The sequence below is a fragment of the Engystomops pustulosus genome, chromosome 9, assembly GCF_040894005.1.
Source record: "Engystomops pustulosus chromosome 9, aEngPut4.maternal, whole genome shotgun sequence".
In the NCBI taxonomy this organism is placed as follows: Eukaryota; Metazoa; Chordata; class Amphibia; order Anura; family Leptodactylidae; genus Engystomops; species Engystomops pustulosus.
The window spans coordinates 32,010,084-32,030,752 of NC_092419.1; the positions used below are offsets into that span (position 1 = coordinate 32,010,084).

The 20,669-nt window shown below is 41.3% G+C and overlaps 1 protein-coding gene across 2 annotated transcripts; it reads right to left on the reverse strand.

The window, feature by feature from the left end:
• Positions 1-539: 539 nt before the first annotated feature.
• LOC140077858 (sodium- and chloride-dependent neutral and basic amino acid transporter B(0+)-like) lies at positions 540-19,587 on the reverse strand. 2 transcript variants are annotated; one of them, XM_072125414.1, is made up of 15 exons: positions 19,488-19,587; positions 16,762-16,878; positions 16,311-16,458; positions 13,729-13,860; positions 11,248-11,409; positions 11,037-11,157; positions 10,458-10,590; positions 9,733-9,873; positions 7,771-7,999; positions 7,296-7,421; positions 5,847-5,965; positions 3,199-3,298; positions 2,883-2,992; positions 1,772-1,939; positions 540-770 (listed from the first exon to the last, which is right to left on the reverse strand). In XM_072125414.1, exons 2-15 carry the CDS (start codon positions 16,825-16,827, stop codon positions 540-542), a joined length of 1,986 nt encoding a protein of 661 aa, XP_071981515.1. In that variant the 5' UTR covers positions 16,828-16,878; positions 19,488-19,587. The 2 variants fall into 2 exon arrangements, with proteins under 2 accessions (XP_071981515.1, XP_071981516.1); XM_072125415.1 differs by lacking the exon at positions 19,488-19,587 and adding an exon at positions 19,161-19,263.
• Positions 19,588-20,669: the final 1,082 nt, after the last annotated feature.

Here is a 20,669-nt window from a genome sequence, read left to right on the forward strand (position 1 = left end):
TAGACCAAGATTTGACCTCATCCTGGGACATGGACAAATCACTGGTTTATTTTAGGATTAGGAATCGGATCATCATGGTATCATCAAATCAAGATGAAAATGAGGAACCTTTATATTATGATTTATAGGGTTTTTTCACTAGGATTTTCTTTCCACGCAAACGTCCTTGTAAAAATCTCTTGCAGAAAGTCTTCTATTGACGATGTGCAACCACATTAAAAAAAATTAACATGAATGACCTGAAACAAGGTAGGGTAAAACCGGCCCGGCTGGATGCTGCAGCACAGAACATTGAAGTGAAGAGCTGTATGTTCTCTGGGAAGTCTCCTCTTTTTGGGAGTTTTCCAGACATTCCAGGAGACGAGACAAGGTCAATTGTAACACAAAGTGATTTCATTAATTTGTATCATACAGGATTTGCTGTTTTGTTAAGGTTTTATGTCTGACGTGGTATCCTTTAGGGCTTTATGTCCTGATATAGTATAGTAAGCTGTACAGAGTGACACTTCAGAGGGTAAAGACAAAAGAAATTAGTATTTTTAATCATTCTGAAATGATGGGTTATCAAACCCTATAATGTCCGGAATCTCCACCCCTTTGTCTTCCTTCTTAACAGGTCCATCTGTCATTTGTATGTATCTCTCAGTCCATTTCTTATCAGAATTTTCCACTGCCTTGTCTTCATCCTTCATGTGTTGGTACCTCTCACCCCGATTTTTACGTAGGGCAGGACCCCAGTTCTCCGTTGGTCTACAACAACTTGCAATACGCTGCAAGAAGAAGAAAAATTAAGATTAGTAAAGTACAAGTAAAGCCTTCTCTCTGCCGTGAACATTCAGAACCTACGAAACAAGTTCCATAAGTTTTAGTTTTTGGAGTGTTTATTAACCCCTTTGTGCTGAAGCCACCTCCCACCTTCCTAACTTAACCCTATTTTCAGAATCTGCCGTGTCACTATAATTGGTTATAACTTTGGAACTCTTTACCATATCCAGGTGATTTTGAGACCGTTTTCACTTCACACATTGAAAAGTCAGGAAGTAGGATCTGTCAGGCCGGGCGATCAGGCAGTCAGAGTGTTCTTAATCTGACCTTGGGGCAGCCATGACAATGATCAAATCCCCCTGATCATTGGGTGTCCAATTTTGGTGTGACAGTAGGGAAAAGCCCCTTGCACCCCAAGGTCCTGTTTTTCACGGTGATGTGTAAGGGGTTAAAACCTGCAATTGAAGTTAACTCTGATCTTGAGTATTGCAGCAAAGTGTGAGCCAGGTCAAACAACGACCTAACCACGGCTTATACAAATGTCGCTGGTACCTACATTTATATACAGTCAGTGATCAGAAAAATATGTAATACTGAAGTTTCACTAGAGTTAGACCCATCCAAAGAAGAGGTTACCATCTATTATTATTCTTTCATTTATAGCAGAAATATTTATGCAAAATATATGCAATCTGTAAATAATGGTTCATCAAGGAACCTGCCGAGCGCTGGTCTGAGCTAAGCCTAAGCCTCTTACTTGATAGTCAACCTAAAATAATACAATATACAAAATACCAAATGGAAATACTGGAGATAAAAAAAATGACAGTACATAAATTATTTCAATAAAAAGGAGCAGATTTGCCATCCGGGAAGGTATATCACAATAAATAGAGATTTAAAAGTAAAAATTATAAAACAGTCTGTAAAAAAAATTGAAAAAAATCTAAAAAAACCCCCCAAACTAACAATAATGATAAAAGCAATGTTTTCAGTATATACTTACCTGAAAAATATTTCCCTTCGCTTGGATGATCTTGACACCTGCCATAATCGGAATCCATATAAGGCAGAAAACAACCATTAGGAATCCCAGGACCACTCCCCATCTAGGATACGCAACACCATCTTTTTTAGGAGCTTCAAATGTAACCAGTGACCAAACCAAAATCACCTGGAAGACAACAAAACGTGTTTCAGTGTGCTACCTGATATCTCTGAGCGGTGGACTCCCATAGAGTAAAACTGAAAGCTGGGAACTTGACACGATGGGGCTCATTTACTAAGGTCCCTCCGCCAGTTTTCTGTCAGATTTTGCAAGTTCTTTCTAGTGCAAACTGCTTGCACAGGTATTTAAGAAGTGTCCGCACCACATACACATTTCTGCACTGAAGGGGTGTTCTGGTGCTCAGTCGGACCGTGAACCAGATTTAACATGTGCACCCAAAAAGAAGTGGGGCCCTCTGTCAGCTGTGCAGGGGGTGCTAGATGCATGAAGAACGGGCACAAAAATCCTGAATACGGTGCCCTCTGTACACCACACAGGCGAATTGCACATTTTACTATTCTTAATAAATGTGCCCCAAGGCTTTTAAAGGGGTTGGCCCGTCTTTTACATAAGTTGCCCATGTGTCTTTACTGCCTTGTACATTGTCCCTGAATATTCATCCAGTGATCCATCAGTCCTGCTTCTTACTTTTGTACAGTATGCAGACAATCCGTGCTTCCTTCTTTACATCTCTGAGCTCTGCTGAACAAGAGGAGCTACAGTAGCAGAGCTATGACTCATCTTGCTCCCTCCCATCTCCCAGTCTTTGTCAGTGTGGATGGACTATGACACAGGGAGACACAGAGGGTGACGCCATTATGGACGACCTGGGGCACAGACAGAGATGACAGCTATGTTAATATGGAGAGAGCAGCATGGCGAGAACAGGGAAAGACTAATACTTTCCAAGGAGGCAAAGACACAGGAACATATACATGCAGAGACATAACTAATGGAAGACATTTATTGAAAAGTGGCCAACCCCTTTAATAAAATGGAAAATATAAATATAAGGTATTGTTGAGTTTTAGAAACCCATTATCTCGTAGATGGACATGAAAACACTTACTCCTAAGAGCACAGGAGACACAAAATACCAGCAAGCCCTCCACCACAGCCAGAAGATCCAGTGCTTTTTTCCGAGCATCATCTCTATATCCAGGATCACCCTGTTGCCACCTGTTGAGTAAAAAAAATCATAACAAAATAAGTTTTTCAGAAGTAAAGATAGACAAGAAGAAATTGACAAATAAATTCCCACCAGAAATTCGTCATTTGAGTTTTTTCCCATATCCTCAATCTATGTAGCATAAGTATGTAACCAGTTTCCAAACTCATCGACCGCTGTAGTACAAGTCTTGTCCCATAAATGGGTTTATACCTACCGTAAATGTATATTAGGGCCACCAATTCCAATACTGCAGCAAACAAAATAGCCCATCCCCCGCAGAAGGAGTCAATGAGAATAACCCAGTAAATTCCAGCCTACGAGTGGAAACAACAAGATGAGTCACGTAAAACTATCTAAATATATGATAATGAAGATACTAATGGACAATAAAAATGGTATCCGGGTAACAATTATATTTTAGTGAATTAATTCAATTACTCTTCATTAGAAAACATGGCTGCTTTATTCTGGAAATATTTGCCACACCTATCATGTGTAGTAAAAGTTACTGCAGTCCTATTAGATTACCGTAATACATTGGAGGGGATTTAGTAAGCCCTATCTGCCTGTTTTCTGGCATGCGAGCCTTGTAAAAATCAGTGTGCCTGTGACGGGGTGTGGAACCGTACTGGGGGAGGACAAGGAATGGACTGCCCAGAACAACAAAATTGCTAAAGTCTCTACGAGAAAACTGCAGACACTTCTCCTGAAATTTAAACCCGGTTTGACTTGGTTTATACACTGGATATACCCAGCTTTACAAAATGAATCCATAGGGGTGAGGGGGGTTGTATCTAATGAATCTATGGGATGTGAGGGGGGCTTATAAAAAATTACCATGAGGGGCTGTTTGGGATGATAAACTAGGGAATATTTTAGGGAACAGGAGAGTGTTTTATTTTCTGAATTTTTAATGCCGCCACATTAGTTCACTGCAAAGGGGCCTACTGAGGCTGTGTCGCCCAGGGGCCTACTGAGACCTGGAGTCTATCTAAAGCAGACAAACCTGGTGGAGATCCGGGAGAGCAGTGGATTACCCACTCGGATTTTTATAAGAGGAGATTACAGAGGGAATAAAACATGAAAAAATTTAGGACTAAAGGTTTAGGATATATCCACACATTTGTTTTTCATGGCTGAGTTGCATCTGTGTGGCTTCTGTTTTTCACTGATTCTCCTAAACTATAGTCTATGAGTGATTCATGAAAAACTTTTTAGAGAAGATCTGGTCTAGTTTTTATAATTCCAAGACGTATTGAATAATATGTCATCAACAGGATAATAATCATACAGATTAATGCTAGGAACAGTGCAAGTGCTTAACAGTACTTAGATGCAGATACTGAGGTTACAATAATGTCACATTCGCACATACAAGAGCCGAGGAGCGGTCACTACTCAGAGATGTCGGTAGTTGGAAAAGCAACAAAAGAACAAATAAAAAAGAGACAGGATTTAGAAGGAGGAAGCAGCAGAGACAAGACTAGGGAAAGAGCGTAAGAAAGAAGGGATGAGGGGGCAGGAGTAAGGAGGGGATGGGGGGGGGGGGGTACGGGGGAGCAGTGGGCAGACAAGGAATCCACCGAATTCCCAGACTCCATTTAATCTCGCAGGGCAGGATATTGAGGAAAGCTCAAGAACATCTGCCAGTGGGGCCATGTGTTGGAGTAGCGAGAGCAATCAGTAGGGGATTGGGCAATAAGTATATCCTCAAACTATTCACTATCCGTGGGTGAGGAACTAGATTTCCATTTTTGTGGAATGACCATCTTAGCCGCTAGTAGGAGATGTTTGGTCAATGATTTTGATTGTAGGCAGATGAAACATCCACAACACCAGCACACATCAGGTACCGAGGGGAACCATTTATGGGGAGGGAAGGTACCCTATACCAACTTGTAAGAACTATGGAAGTGGTTCCCTGGTGTTTGGAGGCTATCACTGCACATTGAGATAGATGGAAGCATTTTGTCCACTGAGCAGTGGAGAAAGACCTCCCGAGTTCAATCAAGGGAACTCTACAGAAAGAGGTATTGGTGAAAGGAGGGAAAGTGACCAAGAGTTTGTAGATGACAGAAATAGAAAGTTGAGTAGGCGAGGCCACCATGCAGAATTGTTCATAGTTCAGAGAGCGTAATAGCTGTGAATGTGGTCGTAAAGTGTTTCAGTTGGGCATGCTCTAGTTTTTATTGTAAGTGACAAGATGGAAGCCGTGCCGAATGTGGAAGCAGTGCGGGTACAGTATTTGATAAGCAATGGATTAGTTGATTAGATATTGATGGATGGGGTCGTATGTTGCAACCACTGGGGAGGGGGGGAGTCATCACATTTGTGTGATATAGTTATGGTTTCAATGTTTGAGGGAGCTGCCACAGACTATAGACTCCCCAAGAAAGCATGCTCATCTGGCAGCTTTTTTGGGAAGAGGGGTTTTGCCTAGATGAATCGTTTTTTGGTCTTTTGAGCCGGGTTCAGTAAAATGAAGGCTAGAAAAAATAGTGATTGCCAGATCTGAGGGCTCCGAGGACCTTTCCCTTTGACTAGAAAGTAGTAGGGGGGTATGTAAAAAATGAGATCATTATAAACGTATGTTAATGTAAGTAAAAGGACTGCTATAAGCAACTTAATCCTCTTGATTTTGGGAAATCAAAGTTATGAGGTTAAGGTAAGAAGCTAGAATTACGATTGGACAATTGAAGTTGGAATTAAACGTGAGAGATAATTATAAGTGAACTGAATCATCAATTGTCCAACTTTTTTCGTGGTGTATCTTTAACATAGGGCGTGCGACACAATTTGAAAGTTAAATACGGCGTTCAGTCCGAATCAGTCAGACATTAAAGTTATAAGCAATAACTGTACCTGAGTGACACATGGGATACCAAGGAGAAACAGCAGCGCACAGAGTGCAGCAGTGAGAGGGATCCGCAGCTTCTTCATGGCTTTGGGGAATGCATCCTGTATGGCTGTTGTGATAGTTTCTAGTAGAATATAAATTTCAGTATATATTACCACCCATCCACCTTACTTCCAGCTCACCACGGCAGAGTAAGTGTTATCTTGACTGTGAGGTATAAAAATGTACTTAGGGCTGCTGATGTCCTGCGCCACGGTCCGTCTCCTCTCTGTGCCGGTTTGTATACAGGGAAGCACAGGGAGCTTCTGACCGGCCAGAATCTCCCATCCGACACCATCTCTCAGCGCTTACAACTCTGTGAGATAGGGACAGATGGGAGGAGCCGGCCACATCGCGGACCGGAAGCTCCCTGTGCTCGGCAAACAGACCGCGGCGTGGGACATTGGTAGCGCCGGCGGAGGTACACGTTTATTATTTTTAAATATCCCACCCCAGCCCGGTCATAAGCAACTTTTTATACCTGGATAACCCCTTTAATATGTTTTTGTATGAGTGGCAAAGTATATAAGCAGATTGCATGTATTACTGCATGTGTAGTGTATGTGTGCCTAATTAGCATGACCAGGTACCTGGAGTAGATGCTCACATAAAAATATGGGTGAGATTTTAATAAGTGTCTACAACTTAGGCTGGATTAACATCTCATTTGTTGTATATGCTCAGCATATACGTTTGGGAGGCTCCTGTTGTATATATTGCTGAGCGTAGACATTGATATATGATGGAAGACAGAAGGATACTTGTTGCATCCGTCTGAAAAAAGCAGGATGTAAAGATGTAGCAAGCTATATTTTTCCATCCTGCTCCCTCCTGTTGAGCGAAGTATACGCTGTGTTTCTGGAATGGGTGCAGGATGTGTGTCTGGAGTGTGTGCAGGTTGTGTATATGGAGTTTATGCAGATTGTGTATATGGAGTGTCTGCAGGTTGTATATTTGGAGTGTTTGCAGGGTCTGTATCTGGAGTGTGTGCAGGGTGTGTATCTGGAGTGTGAGCAGAGTGTGTATATGGAGTGTGAGCAGGGTGTGTATATGGAGTGTGTGCAGGATGTGTATATGGAGTGTGTGCAGGGTGTGTATCTGGAGTGTGAGCAGAGTGTGTATATGGAGTGTGAGCAGGGTGTGTATATGGAGTGTGTGCAGATTGTGTACCTGGAGTGTGTCCAGAGTCTGTATCTAGAATATGTGCAGGTTGTGTTTCTGGAGTGTGTGCAGGGTGTTTGTCTGACGTGTGCAGATACAATTACATTAGTCAGTGCGGATTGACTAAACATGTAGGATATTACATAAAATATACACAGCAAAGGAAGACATATGGGGGCCCTTTTAAAGTGTTAAAGCGACAGTATCAGCACCTTACATTGTCGATCAAAAGGAAATTATACTGCTCCCCTTACCTATTGTAGCAAACTGTGAGTCAAGTCCTAATGTCAAGAGCATGATGAAAAATAAAATGGACCAGAGAGGAGATACCGGCAGCTTTGCCAATGCATCTGGATACGCAATAAATGCCAAGCCAAATCCTGTGAGAAGAGAGATAGATGAAATGGTTGATCCTCACTGCTCAGAGCTGTATAAACAAACACAGGAAGATTAGATGTAAGCCTGTAGTAAGTCTCCAAAGACACACAGTATAAAGGCTGGAATATGGATCTCTACAGATGTAATAGCTGAGACTAGGGCAGGAGCTCTGCAGCCTTATTTTTTACAAACTAAACATAATTCCTTAGTATTTTAGAAAAATGTTCATCCCCTCCCTCCACAGACAACATATTAAAATGAACTGACAGTTTCCCATTTTGGTTACATTCAGAAGGTGTCATTTTGCTTCTTTATATTTTCATTACATCTTTTAGTTTATGACTATTTTACCTTCATCAACCACTTGTGAGACTTTTTTCCCTGACACGAATGCCATGTGTCCCAAGATGGAGAAGATTGCGAATCCTGCAAGGACACTGGTGAGGCAGTTTATGATGCAGACGACTATGGAATCCATGTAACAGTTATTACTGAATTTATTGTAAGATGAAAGTGCGATTAGTCCTCCCCAGGCGACTGCAAGAGAATAAAATATTTGGGTGGCGGCATCTCTCCAGACCTGGGAAAGAAAGTCACAAGAACAATTAATGTAGTTCAACTATGAATTCAAGTTTTCCACTGGGGAAATTATATTTATGGAGACTGAATACAATTTTACACTGTTACACTGAGGTTTGTATACAGCTGTCGCCATATTGTATAACTAGTTACACTAATAGGGAATGTGTTTTGTGGTGCTGTGATAAACTTCTACAAGAAGTGAAACTGTCATTCTTTGCAAAATGTGTGATGTCTAGAAATGAATGACTATTTGATGATTCCTGTATTTGGTATTGATTCTTTGGCACCAAATCAATTTTTTTAAAATTCACTACAGATAACTTGATGTTGCTCCAATTGTCCTGAAAACTGATATATAATCCCCATCTCCTTAAAGGAAACCTACCACTTGAAATGGCAGGTTTAAGAAGAAAAGACCGAGCACCAGCTCAGGGTGAGCTGGTGCCGGAGCTTATTTTTGTTAGTGTTTTAAACCGCGGTATCACGGTTTAAAACACTTTTTAAACTTTATAGCCGGCACAGGGAGGTACGTGCTCGGCGCTTACCATGCGCGCGACCGTGCGCGCGGCTACATAGGAAGTGAATGAGAGCCGCGCGCATGGTAAGCGCCGAGCGCGTACCTCCCTGTGCCGGCTATAAAGTTTAAAAAGTGTTTTAAAACACTAACAAAAATAAGCTCTGGTGTTTTCTTCTTAAACCTGCCACTTCAAGTGGTAGGTTACCTCTAAGAACAAATTTTAACAAAAAAGGTCCTCTTGTTTTGTTCATTTACAACTATTTTTTTTTTTCATTAGGTTTAACCTTTTATTTAAAGCGGACCTGTCAGGGCGATTTGGGACTCTCAACCACCCCCAGGTCCTGATGGTTTAATTCTTTTGTGCCCGCTAATAAAATGAACGGAGGCTCTAAGACATAAGCCCTTGTTCAGAGTCAGTATATAGGTATAACCCATATTGAAGGGGCTGTTGTTATGTTTTTTAAGGTTTTCTATTGTGTCAATTGGTGAATTTTATGCCCAGTCGCAGCAAAAATAGTGTTGAACAGAAGATTAAAGGGGTATTCCCTTAAATATACTCAGGATAACAAAATAACACATTCTCTTATTCACTGTTATTAACAAAAATACATAATTTCACTGATATAATTCCAACCTGTCTCAGTTCTGATGTTTACATTTTGGTTGTCCCTGGAAAAGACCATAAACTCCTGACTATGGTCGGCAGATTCCTCTATCTTCTCTTATACTGCCAGAGGTAGAGAGCATTATAGACACAGGCACTTCCTGTCCAGCAGCAGGTCCACAGACAAGATAAGCCCTGGATCCCAGGGGAGGGGGTGACATAACATAACATAATAGTCTCCTTTCAAAGTTTGCCATTGTCAAGCTTTTTGCAGTGTTTCCTGAGTTATCACCAGAATCCAGATGTGAAAGTTGCAACTTTTTAAAAACTGCGCAAAAAAAGTCTCAAATATTGGTGCAAATCTAAAGCTGCCCCTGACCAGGTGTAGAAATAAGCTTGGTAGTTATTGCGACTTTTGGAGACTATTTGCAACCTTCTTTAAAAAAAAGTCCCAAATTCACTAAAGACCTGATGTTTATCTTTATTGTGTAAACATTACTCTGGGATTCAAATTTGAGAACCTTCATTCATGGGCAAACCACTTTAAAAAAATGAAATGACAAAGAAAAAGAAATGAAAAGAAATGAATATATGATTTGAAATTACTCACTTCACCATCGGCGAGCTTGCTGATGTCAGACTGTTGCCCAATATAATATTCAATTCCATCCCTAGCCCCCTCCAATGTAACTCCTCTAACAAGGAGGATAATCAAGACGACATATGGGAACAGGGCTGTGAAGTACACCACCTAATATTAGGAGTAAAGAGGCAATACATTACTACCTCAATTATGATAGAACTTAAAGGGAACTTGTCATCAGAAATTTGCCTACTAAACTATCACCAGTATATTGTCAAGCAGCTGTACAGCTTCTAGATTATGTTTCTTTCATGACCCAGCTGGATGGTTTCATCCAGAAAATCAGCTTTGAAGTGAGATGTTACCTGGTTGTATAAAGTCAGGGAGGCGGAAACTTTAACACTGAAGACAAACTTTCCCTGCCTCTGAACACCTCCAGGGACATCATTGACCAAATCTCCTGAACTCCAGCGCATGATGTCAATCAGAGGGGAGAAGCTGTTCAAAGGCAGGGAGAGCTTGACTTCAGTGTTAAACTCTCCGCCTCCTTGACTTCATAAACCCAGTTTACATCGCACTTCAAAGTAGATTTTCTGAATGATGCCACCACCCCAGGCTATGGAAAATACACAATCATATAGTTGCTGAGCTTAATGACAACATACTGGTACTAGATTATTAGGCTAATTTCTGACGACAGGTTCCCTTTAAAGTTACACAATGATGAAGAAGTAGTAGGGTGATGAGCTTACCTTTCCGGATGACTGGATGCCCTTGGATAATGACGCAACAGTTATAACCCAGGCCAACAGCAGACACAGAACCAGGTACCAAACCACCTTTCCTGTCTCATCAAGACCACTAGACTGCTGTAGGGTCACTTTTCTGAAAGTATAAAAAGCATGTTTGATTAATATCCAATCAAAAGAAACTGTACAATCTGCTTAGCTTATCGTGTACTATAATTACCATTGGTAATCAATTAAGACAGCCAGGACTGAAGTAAGGTAGTGCTCAGACTAGTGCAAGACAGAATACAAACAAAGTACAAGATCACAGTATGCAGTGCATCTTCTGCAGTACGTTACAGGCATAAGATGGCTCTTTAGCCCAAAGAGGTACAAATGTTACAATAAGACACCATGTACAATCTGTTAAGCCCCTCTTGCTCTACAATATGCTGTCTGCAGATAGGACATAGTGTATAATCTGCTGTATAACATGATGCCTGGCTATCACTATGTTAAATTTGCTCCTTGTCCTTTTTGTTACCCCATTACCACCCCATGTGGATACATCATGATTATGATCCCATTCACTCTTGTACTTACTCCCAGTATTGTTTGCTTGGTAATTCACTATTTTCGTCAGCAATGCAGGTGAGGTTGTTGGCGTTAACCCAGGACACATTCACTGTCACCATAGCATTATTGATAGTGACATTGCAGAAGCCTAGATCAAAAACATGTTATTTCACTTAATCATTTCATCATTAAAAAATATATATTGTATATACAAAAATTTAAAACAAAATAACTATACCTGATATTTCATTCCGACATTTACTGTCTGCCCACTGGAAACACTCGGCCCATGGTAGATAACTATTAAATGAGGCAAATAAATAATATAGACTGTAGGCGACGATAACATTGTAGTAAATAGACACCAGTCCTGATATGAGAACCATGGTTATACCAACACCTGAAATGAAAAGAAAAAAATCTAATTATGGAAAATGCACTACTAAGTATCATTGGAAAGTAGAAAACGTGAGGATAGATTTAACACTTTATAACACTCGATAAGATTTTAGATATAGGGGTTTTATTCAAGGGTGTGATGGGGGACTGTTTTTTTTACTTTTGTCATATATTTTATGAAGAATTGTAGCTTAGTTTATGAAGAAATAGGTAGTATAGTACTCTCTTAAAACAGCCCTTATATAGTTTTCTTAATATCAGTAAAGCATCCCCCTTGTAGTCCTTATTGAGTCTCCCTAATGTATAGGTAGTAAATAGAGATGAGCGAGCACTTGAGTCGAACTTTCCCCAGTGCTCGAGTGCTCATTTCGAATAACGAACCCCATTGAAGTCAATGGGAGACTCGAACATTTTTCAAGGGGACCAAGGGGACCAATAAAATGTGTCATTTTATTGAGGAATAAGGAAGTCAGTCCTGTTTCTTCATTTTTTTATTCAATGGAATATTCGTGGAACTCCAAAAAGGAGAATTACCCGTGTTAAACATCTGCAATGTGTTCTTCACACGTACTATTGTGAAGAACACGGTTTGGCACTAATGTCTTCTGATAAGTTAGCAGATGTACGGAAAATCTGCAATGTGTTCTTCACTGTGTTCTTTCAATGTGTTCTTCACTGTGTTCTTCACTCGAATGAGCATCAAGCTCGGACAAGTATACTCGCTCATCTCTAGTAGTAAAGTACCGCTGAAGCCAGGGAAGATGAGTAGGACTGCATGCTGGCACGGGGGCACAAGGAGGCACACGGGTGCACCTGTGACCCGGGATATGGTTCTCAGGAGCACCCGTGACATACATCCTCCGCACACCGCGTGCACTACTACATCCTCCGCATACAGCGTGCTCTACTACACTACACCTTCTGTATACAGCGTGCACTACTACATCCTCTGCGTACAGCGTGCACTACTACATCCTCCACACATCGCATGCACTACCCTTACTTCTACTATCACAATACACTTATATGTGTGGTTGGGGGGATTGGAATACAGACAATGGGGGGCATAATACAGAGAAAAACAGGCTGTGGTGGGAATAATGCAAGGAAAAATGGACAATGGGGGGGTGGAATAATGATTGTGTAACAGTACCTACAGGACAGTAGTCTTGTTTATTGTGGCTTAGATTGAATGTTATTAACCTTTACTCCCCTAATTCTTTGAAGTTTACCACTTTCCCCACAGTTACCTAATCCTGAATGAAAATAATAATCATAGCTCGAAAAGTGATTCCAAATTTTCAAACACATTTGCAAGCTTTGAACACCATTTGCCAAATATCATATGACCAATTACATGGTAGAAGAATTCTGTAATGCATTCATCCGGGTGATTTGTGGTGTGTGGAGATGGTGAGATTTCCTTGCCCTGGACTGGAATGTCATATCAGTGTCAGCTGTGTGTCATCTACTGCCCATCTACTGAATATATTTTCATGTCATTGTAGATGTAAATGAAGGATAAATGTAAAATGTTGTCCTACTTTTTTAAAATCAAAATTGCTACGTAGCAGGGAATCCTATAAATCAGAGTGCAACTAAACATTTAGTTAGGTGACAATAGTAATAGTAACGTTTAGCAGATAAATAAGGAGAGGAGGCTAAAGCTTAAGGCCTTATGCATACGACTGTGTCCTGTAATGGGTAGCAAAGAGTGGGATGTTTGTGTCCCATTTCAGCCAGGTGGACCGATCCTCACCACTCCCAACTCTATAGGGGAGGGCACAATATCGGCAGGAATAGGACCTCCCCTATAATTTGTGGCATGGCCACCTGGCTTGTATACAGTGTGGTGAGACATGGTGACCTCACTGCACTGTGATTATGCATAATAGAAGTCTATGGCTGCCTCGATCTAGCCACAATTTGTGTGACAGTGATAAATGCAGTAAGAAAGGAAAAAACAAGTGAAAGAAGCACTTACTGTATGTTTAATGAGATAATGTTACTATAATCACTTAAATCCCTGTGTCCATGGTTTGGATTATGCATACATTTTCCCTGCAGATTTGGGATGTTATGTGTGGGTTCACCACAGATTTATTTGCCACTTTTGGCTGTGGATTAATTATGGTCCAAACATGTCTATACCATGTTCATAGAGTGTCTTCTGCCTTAGGGGTCACGTGATGTTTTTGGATACATAAGTGAGGCTAGTGGTTGGATGAGCTGCCATTCTTTTTAAAAATGTCAGACTATCCCTTTGAGACTTTTACCAGATTAAAAATATAACAAATGAAAACCAGGGTCTAAATCTTACCCTGAAAGAGTGGCACAATCCTCCATACCGCTATAGGACCCAGACTGGCAAATTGTCCAATTGAGCATTCCAAAAAAAACATGGGTAAACCAGCAAATGCCAGCATTATTGTATAAGGAATTAGGAAGGCACCTGAAAATAGAAAAACATTGTTCTCTTATTATCTTTATCTTAGTATCATAGTATAAATAAGGGTGAAAAAGTATGCAGGTCCAGCAAGTTCAACCGTTAAAGTCTAAACAATTGTTTTTCCCCCATAACCAATGATATTATTGGTAATCAGAAGGGCATCCAGGCCTCTCTTGAACATGTAAAAAGTACCCTCCTACAGCAGAAAGTTCTCACTTCTCTTACAGTAAAGAATCACGCTCTATGGCGATGGTAGAACCATCTCTCCTCTAGGTGTAGAGGATCCCCTTGTCTATGGTGATGGTAGAACCTCCTCTTCTCTAGATGTACAGGATGCCCCTTGTCTATGGTGATGGTATAGCCTCCTCTCCTCTAGGGGTAGAGGAGTCTCCTGTCTATGGTGATGGTAGAACCTCCTCTCCTCTAGGTGTAGAGGATGCCCCCTGTCTATGGTGATGGTAGAACTACCTCCCCTTTAGGTGTAGAGGATGCCCCTTGTCTATGATGATGGTAGAACCGCCTCTCCTCTAGGTGTAGAGGATGCCCCCTGTCTATGATGATGGTAGAACCACCTCTCCTCTAGGTGTAGAGGAGTCTCCTGTCTATGGTGATGGTAGAACCTCCTCTCCTCTAGGTGTAGAGGATGCCCCCTGTCTATGGTGATGGTAGAACCTCCTCTCCTCTAGGTGTAGAGGATGCCCCCTGTCTATGATGATGGTAGAACCGCCTCTCCTCTAGGTGTAGAGGATTCCCCTTGTCTATGGTGATGGTAGCACCTCCTCTCCTCTAGGTGTAGAGGATGCCCCCTGTCTATGGTGATGGTAGAACCATCTCTCCTCTAGGTGTAAAGGATGCCCCCTGTCTATGGGGATGGTAGAACCGCCTCTCCTCTAGGTGTAGAGGATGTCCCCTGTCTATGATGATGGCAGAACCACCTCTCCTCTAGGTGTAGAGGATGCACCCTGTCTATGGTGATGGTAGAACCTCCCCTCTCCTGTAGGTGTAGAGGATGCACCCTGTCTATGGTGATGGTAGAACCTCCCCTCTCCTCTAGGTGTAGAGGATGTCCCCTGTCTATGGTGATGGTAGAACCTCCTCTCCTTTAGGTGTAGAGGATGCCCCCTGTCTATGGTGATGGTAGAACCACCTCTCCTCTAGGCGTAGAGGATGTCCCCTGTCTATGGTGATGGTAGAACCTCCCCTCTCCTCTAGGTGTAGAGGATGTCCCCTGTCTATGGTGATGGTAGAACCTCCTCTCCTTTAGGTGTAGAGGATGCCCCCTGTCTATGGTGATGGTAGAACCACCTCTCCTCTAGGCGTAGAGGATGTCCCCTGTCTATGGTGATGGTAGAACCATCTCTCCTCTAGGTGTAGAGGATGTCCCCTGTCTATGGTGATGGTAGAACCATCTCTCCTCTAGATGTAGAGGGTGCCCCCTGTCTATGGTGATGGTAGAACTCCCTTCGTTTTAGATGTAGAGGATGCCCCTGTCTATGGTGATGATAGAACCTCCTCTCCTCATTATTCAGCATAATTAAGATTGTAGAGCAGTGTATAGATTAAGTGGTGGAGAGTAAGGATCTCCAAATGGAATATATGTTAGACTACCACATCTGAAGCCACATGCCCCATATTCAAAGCTGGATGGATGCCGCCTGTAATATTGGGCAATTCAGTCAAAATCCATGGCTGAAAACCAAAAAAAGCGGATTTTGAGCTGGTACTGGGCGAAAATATTTGACCACAATTTATATTACTGGTACTGGAAATTACTGAGCAATGCAATGAGCCATGTCCATCAGCGCAACGGACCCCTATTCTCATGATCTGTGGGAGTCCCACCACTAGTTTCCGCACCATTCAGCAAGTAACCCCCTGTCCTGGCTGTTGTGACTGGAAAACCCATTAAAACATATTTCAGAATAGTCTCCAACAAAGTATTTCAGCTGGACTGTATATATTATACTGTCTATATTATCATCAATTTTTCCTTTTTTATGTTCACGCAAAGTATTTTGGGATGATTTATTTTAACCTTTAATACAAGGTTGTCAGAAGTAGATCTTGCCAATGGAAGTAGGTGGCATAATTTATTTTTTTAATAAACACACCAAGCTGCCAAGGAGGATATGGGTGGAGATCAGTTGTACTTATAGGAGGCTTCTCCAGGGAAGAGAAAGCTAATAATCTAAACCTTGAGAACATCTCATGTTATGGAGAAAGATTTATTTCATTTTAAGGGGAATAATGATACAAATGAGTGGTTAGTGGTTAAACTTGGCTTCAGAATTATGGCAAACATTCACTTAAAGCAAAGATGAGCCACAACATACGAAAAAGAGACAAGTGCCCCAGTGTTGGCCTGGTTCTACTAAAAGCTCTATTGCCACATGTTAGTTTAGACAACCCCCACACACCTAAATCTTACATTTTCAACCTAGTTAACTATTTACCTCCACCATGTTTGAAGGCCAGGTATGGGAATCTCCAGACATTGCCGAGTCCCACTGCATATCCCACCATGGATAACATGTAGTCGGCTTTTCGAGGCCACATCTCCCGTTCTTGTCCTTCATCGTTGCCAGTTTCATTGACTTCATTCTTCATCCAATGAGTATATGAAATAAACCATAAATTATAGAAAATAATTCATACTGAGTAAGGCCACCTACTGGACGTGTGAGCATAGAAAGAACATCAATTTACAGAATATTGATCTGATTTGAGTTAAAATGAATGCAGCAATTTGCTTGGTATCTCACGCCTTATGGCATGATGCTGAATAATTTGTAAACTATGGATAGAAATGTTTAAGATTCAAATAATCCAAAAACAGACATGAAGATTTGGATAGATATATTAAAGATAGATAAATGCATAGATAGATAGATATTGATTACTTACAATAATATCTACAGATTTTTTCTTTTCTGTGCACCTCATAAATCCCGGTAGAGGTAAGATCCCCATATTCCTTTGCCAGGTCAGTTTATATTGTGGTTCGGCTGCACCTTATAACTTCTGCCACTGAATGGAGGGAGGTGTTAGTTGGCAGCAAATTATAATATAATTACCCTATGAAGCAATTTAATCCCTATGATTTCTCAATGATGTTTTAAGATTACTTCTGGGCTAATGTCATAATTGAATATATGCAAATATGAAGACGTGTCAATATTTATTGTTCACTAAAAACATTTGATTACAGAGATTTAATGTCACAATACAGTACACATACAGTGGGTACAGTAAGTACTTTTACTCACATGCTGTCCATTTCCTTTTGATCCTCCTTGAGATGATTCTACTCCAGTTGTGTTTAATTAAACTGATTGTGTGCCTTTTCTAAACAAATCCACCTATTTATATAAGACCTCACAGCTCATAGTGCATGTCAGAGAACATGAAAATCATGAGGTCTCAAGAACTGCCCATGAAGCTCAGAGACAACCCTCCACCAGTCATGGCTTTATGCTGATGGAAGTCTCTCCTCAGTGCAAGACATATGAAACCGCATACAATGTGCAAAAAAACACATGAACGACTCTAAGACCATGAGAAATAAGATTCTCTGATCTGATGAGACAAAGATTGAACATTCTGGTTTTAGTTCTAAGCGGTATTTGTGGAGAAAACCACCATCCCAACAGTGACACATGGTGGTGGCAGCATCATGCCATGGGGCAGGGACAGGACCACTGGTTGCCATTAAAGGAAAGATGAATGTGGCAAAGTACAGAGATATCCTGTAGGAAAACCTCTTCCAGAGCTCTTCAGACTGGGCCAAAGGTTCACCTCCCAACAAGACAATGACCCTAAGCACACAGCTAAAATAACAAAGCAGAGGCTTCAGAACATCTCTGAGACCATTTCTTACTGACCCAGCCAGAGCCCAGACCTAAACTTGTTGCCTCTTCCCAAGAAGACTCCTGGCTGCACCAGCTCCAAAGCTGCTTCTACTTAATTCTGAGCAAAGGGTCTGAATACTTATGACCATGTGATATTTCAGTTTTTCTTGTTTAATAAAGTAGCAAAAATATCTACATTTCTGTTTTTAAATTTTTTGTTTTAATTTAAAGGGGTCTGAATACTTTCCGTACTTACTGTACATTCTAAAATGTCAGGCATCTGCTTTATGGTAAATATTTGAAATCACAGGAAGAAGGCCTGTTCGGTGCTTTTGGTTCTGATATAAGGTAGACATTCATAATTTATAGCTTCCCCAAGATAGTGGCTAAATATTTTTATATGTTGGTAGAGCACACTAGGAAAATCTTCGGATTTTTTCAAATCATTACCAGCAGCATTGGGAGAAAGGCTGGCCAGTAGATCAGGTAGAGCATGTATATAAAAGGGTTCATGGACTGAGCCTTTTCTATGCAGGAGTATACATGGGACTGTCAAGGACGGCACACACAGTAAATCCAATGTTTCACGGTGTTCAGTGTTAGGATCGACCCGAGATATCAGTTTAACGTTTCCTAAAACCTGATGACGTGAACCATTCCATTTACTGTGTGCGCCATCCTTGACAGTCCCTCATATACTCCATTTGATTTCGATCAAGACAGTCCTGACAACCCCGTCTTGATGACGACTGTCTTGAGGCAGCAACAACAATACCCTCACCAGCACAAGCGATAAATAGTGTTGTGCCTAATTCAGAACAACCGAATCTGGTGAGCCTTCAACCATATATCTTTGATATCGCCACGCTATATTTTAACAATACTACCTGATGAGCGCTTTTCGGTTTCTCCTTGTCTGCCTTCCTTTTCTATACAGGGCAGGTGTCTGCTGTGTTATACAGCAAACACCTTCTAGCACAATTGGTGACAGCACTGTTTATGGCAGTCAGGTTGTTAGGTGCCCCAGTTGAACCTGACCATGGCATGTACACAGTATTGGTGCATGATGCAAGATGCCATCATGGGGCACTGAGTGGTTTCTATTACAGCCGAGGCTCCCAGGTCTGTCATGCAATGATACTATTATACCCTACCAGAGGCAAGGTGAAATAAGAAGTAAGTTTATTAGTAATACACAGCAATTCAAGAGACAAATTCACTAGAGACCTCCTACATTTCAAAAAACATTTGCCATTCCCACATCTAAAAATTCCCTATCTGAATAATTATTCCATACAGTGAATGATAAACAAAGTCCAAATCACTGATTTTCTCCATTACCCAGCTCTGTACAGAAAAGGATGAAAAAGACTTTTCAAAATGCTTTTATATGTTTTCAAGCCATAAAGACATGATACTACTATATAAATTTGGTATCTTTGTGATTGTACTGACCCAAAGCACAATTTTTCTCCAGCTTCCCAGTACATTGCAAGGAATATTAAATGGTTCGACTGAGGAGTACAACTTGCCCCACAAGCCCTCATACGGCTCTGTAAATTAAAAAATTAAAAAGTCATTTGGAAGAGGGAAGTGAAAAATGTAAAAGGGCTGTGGCCTTAAAGAGACAATTAATATGAAGTACAGGAGCAACCTGACTAGTCACCCACTATTGCCTACCGGGCCCTTCCACACCTTGGGTCCCATAGGAGAGACTAAGGCTTCTAGAATGGTTGTTAAGCCCCTGTACATAAGATGGATATAAGATTTATAATTACTTACCTTTATAGTTATAGATTGTAAGGACATGTCATAAATCTCAGGACAGGTAAAATCCCCATGTTCTTCTTCCTGTTCAGTCTTTATAATGTGACTTCTCTGTACCTTGGAGCTTTTGTCAGTGAATGAAGGGAGGAGCTATTTGGCACAATAGTGCATTATGATTACAAAGTGCCGTAACTTAATCCCTATGATTTCCCAATATTGCTCTATTCTGAAGACTAAAAAAATGTTTTCATAATTAAACCTGTGAGATTTAATTGGTGCCATTATTTATCATCAATGAAACACATTGAGGCACATTTTCTATATGCAGCAGCGTATGATGAAATCCCTCTGAACCCACTAGATTTATTAGGCACAATTGGGGCAGTTCTACTCCACGTCCGGTCTGGCTTGGAATTGCGCCACAGCCTGGACGGGCGATCCTGCTACCACCTACCGAGTCACTCCTTCAATCTTCTCCATGCTCACTGGTCGTGGAAGTGAATAGGCCCGATTCTTGTATGTGCGCCAAATTTCATTATGCCATTATTAAGAGAACTAACCATAAGGATAACCCCCAAACAAATCAACAATGAAAAGACATCAATGAGGGTCATCTCTCTAGACTAGTGGTTCTTAACCTTGTTCCGAACCCACCAGTTTCATATGCACATTCACCAAACCCTTCTTTAGTGATAAATTACATATGTATGTGTCGTGGCGGAGGCTCCGCCGAACCTCTGATATCGACCTACCAAACCCCCAGGGTTTGATAGAACCCCAGTTAAGAACCACTGCTCACTTGCCGCATTCAGCGCTATTTTAAATCAACACATCTGGGAATGCAAGGAGGTGTGGACAGGGTTGGATTATCATTGGAGCTTCTGCTCAGGGCCCCACTATCCTTCCAGTTCAGGGGAACCTAGAGAGATTTCAAATTTCCCATTCTTCTTTCAACATTTTTGGTGACCTAATTGTGCCAGGGCAGTGAGCAATAAATTACAGCTTAAAGGGATCCGGTCACCAAGTTTTACCCAACTAAAATACTAGACCCCTCAGGTACAGCGTGAAATCACGAAAACAGATCACGAAAAAGAGGGGTCCGATGGAGTCCCACCTACCTCCGTCAGACCCCTCATAGCTCCGCCAGAATAATGGAGCAGAGGCCGCGCATGACCGTTCTGTTCCATTAATCTCTAT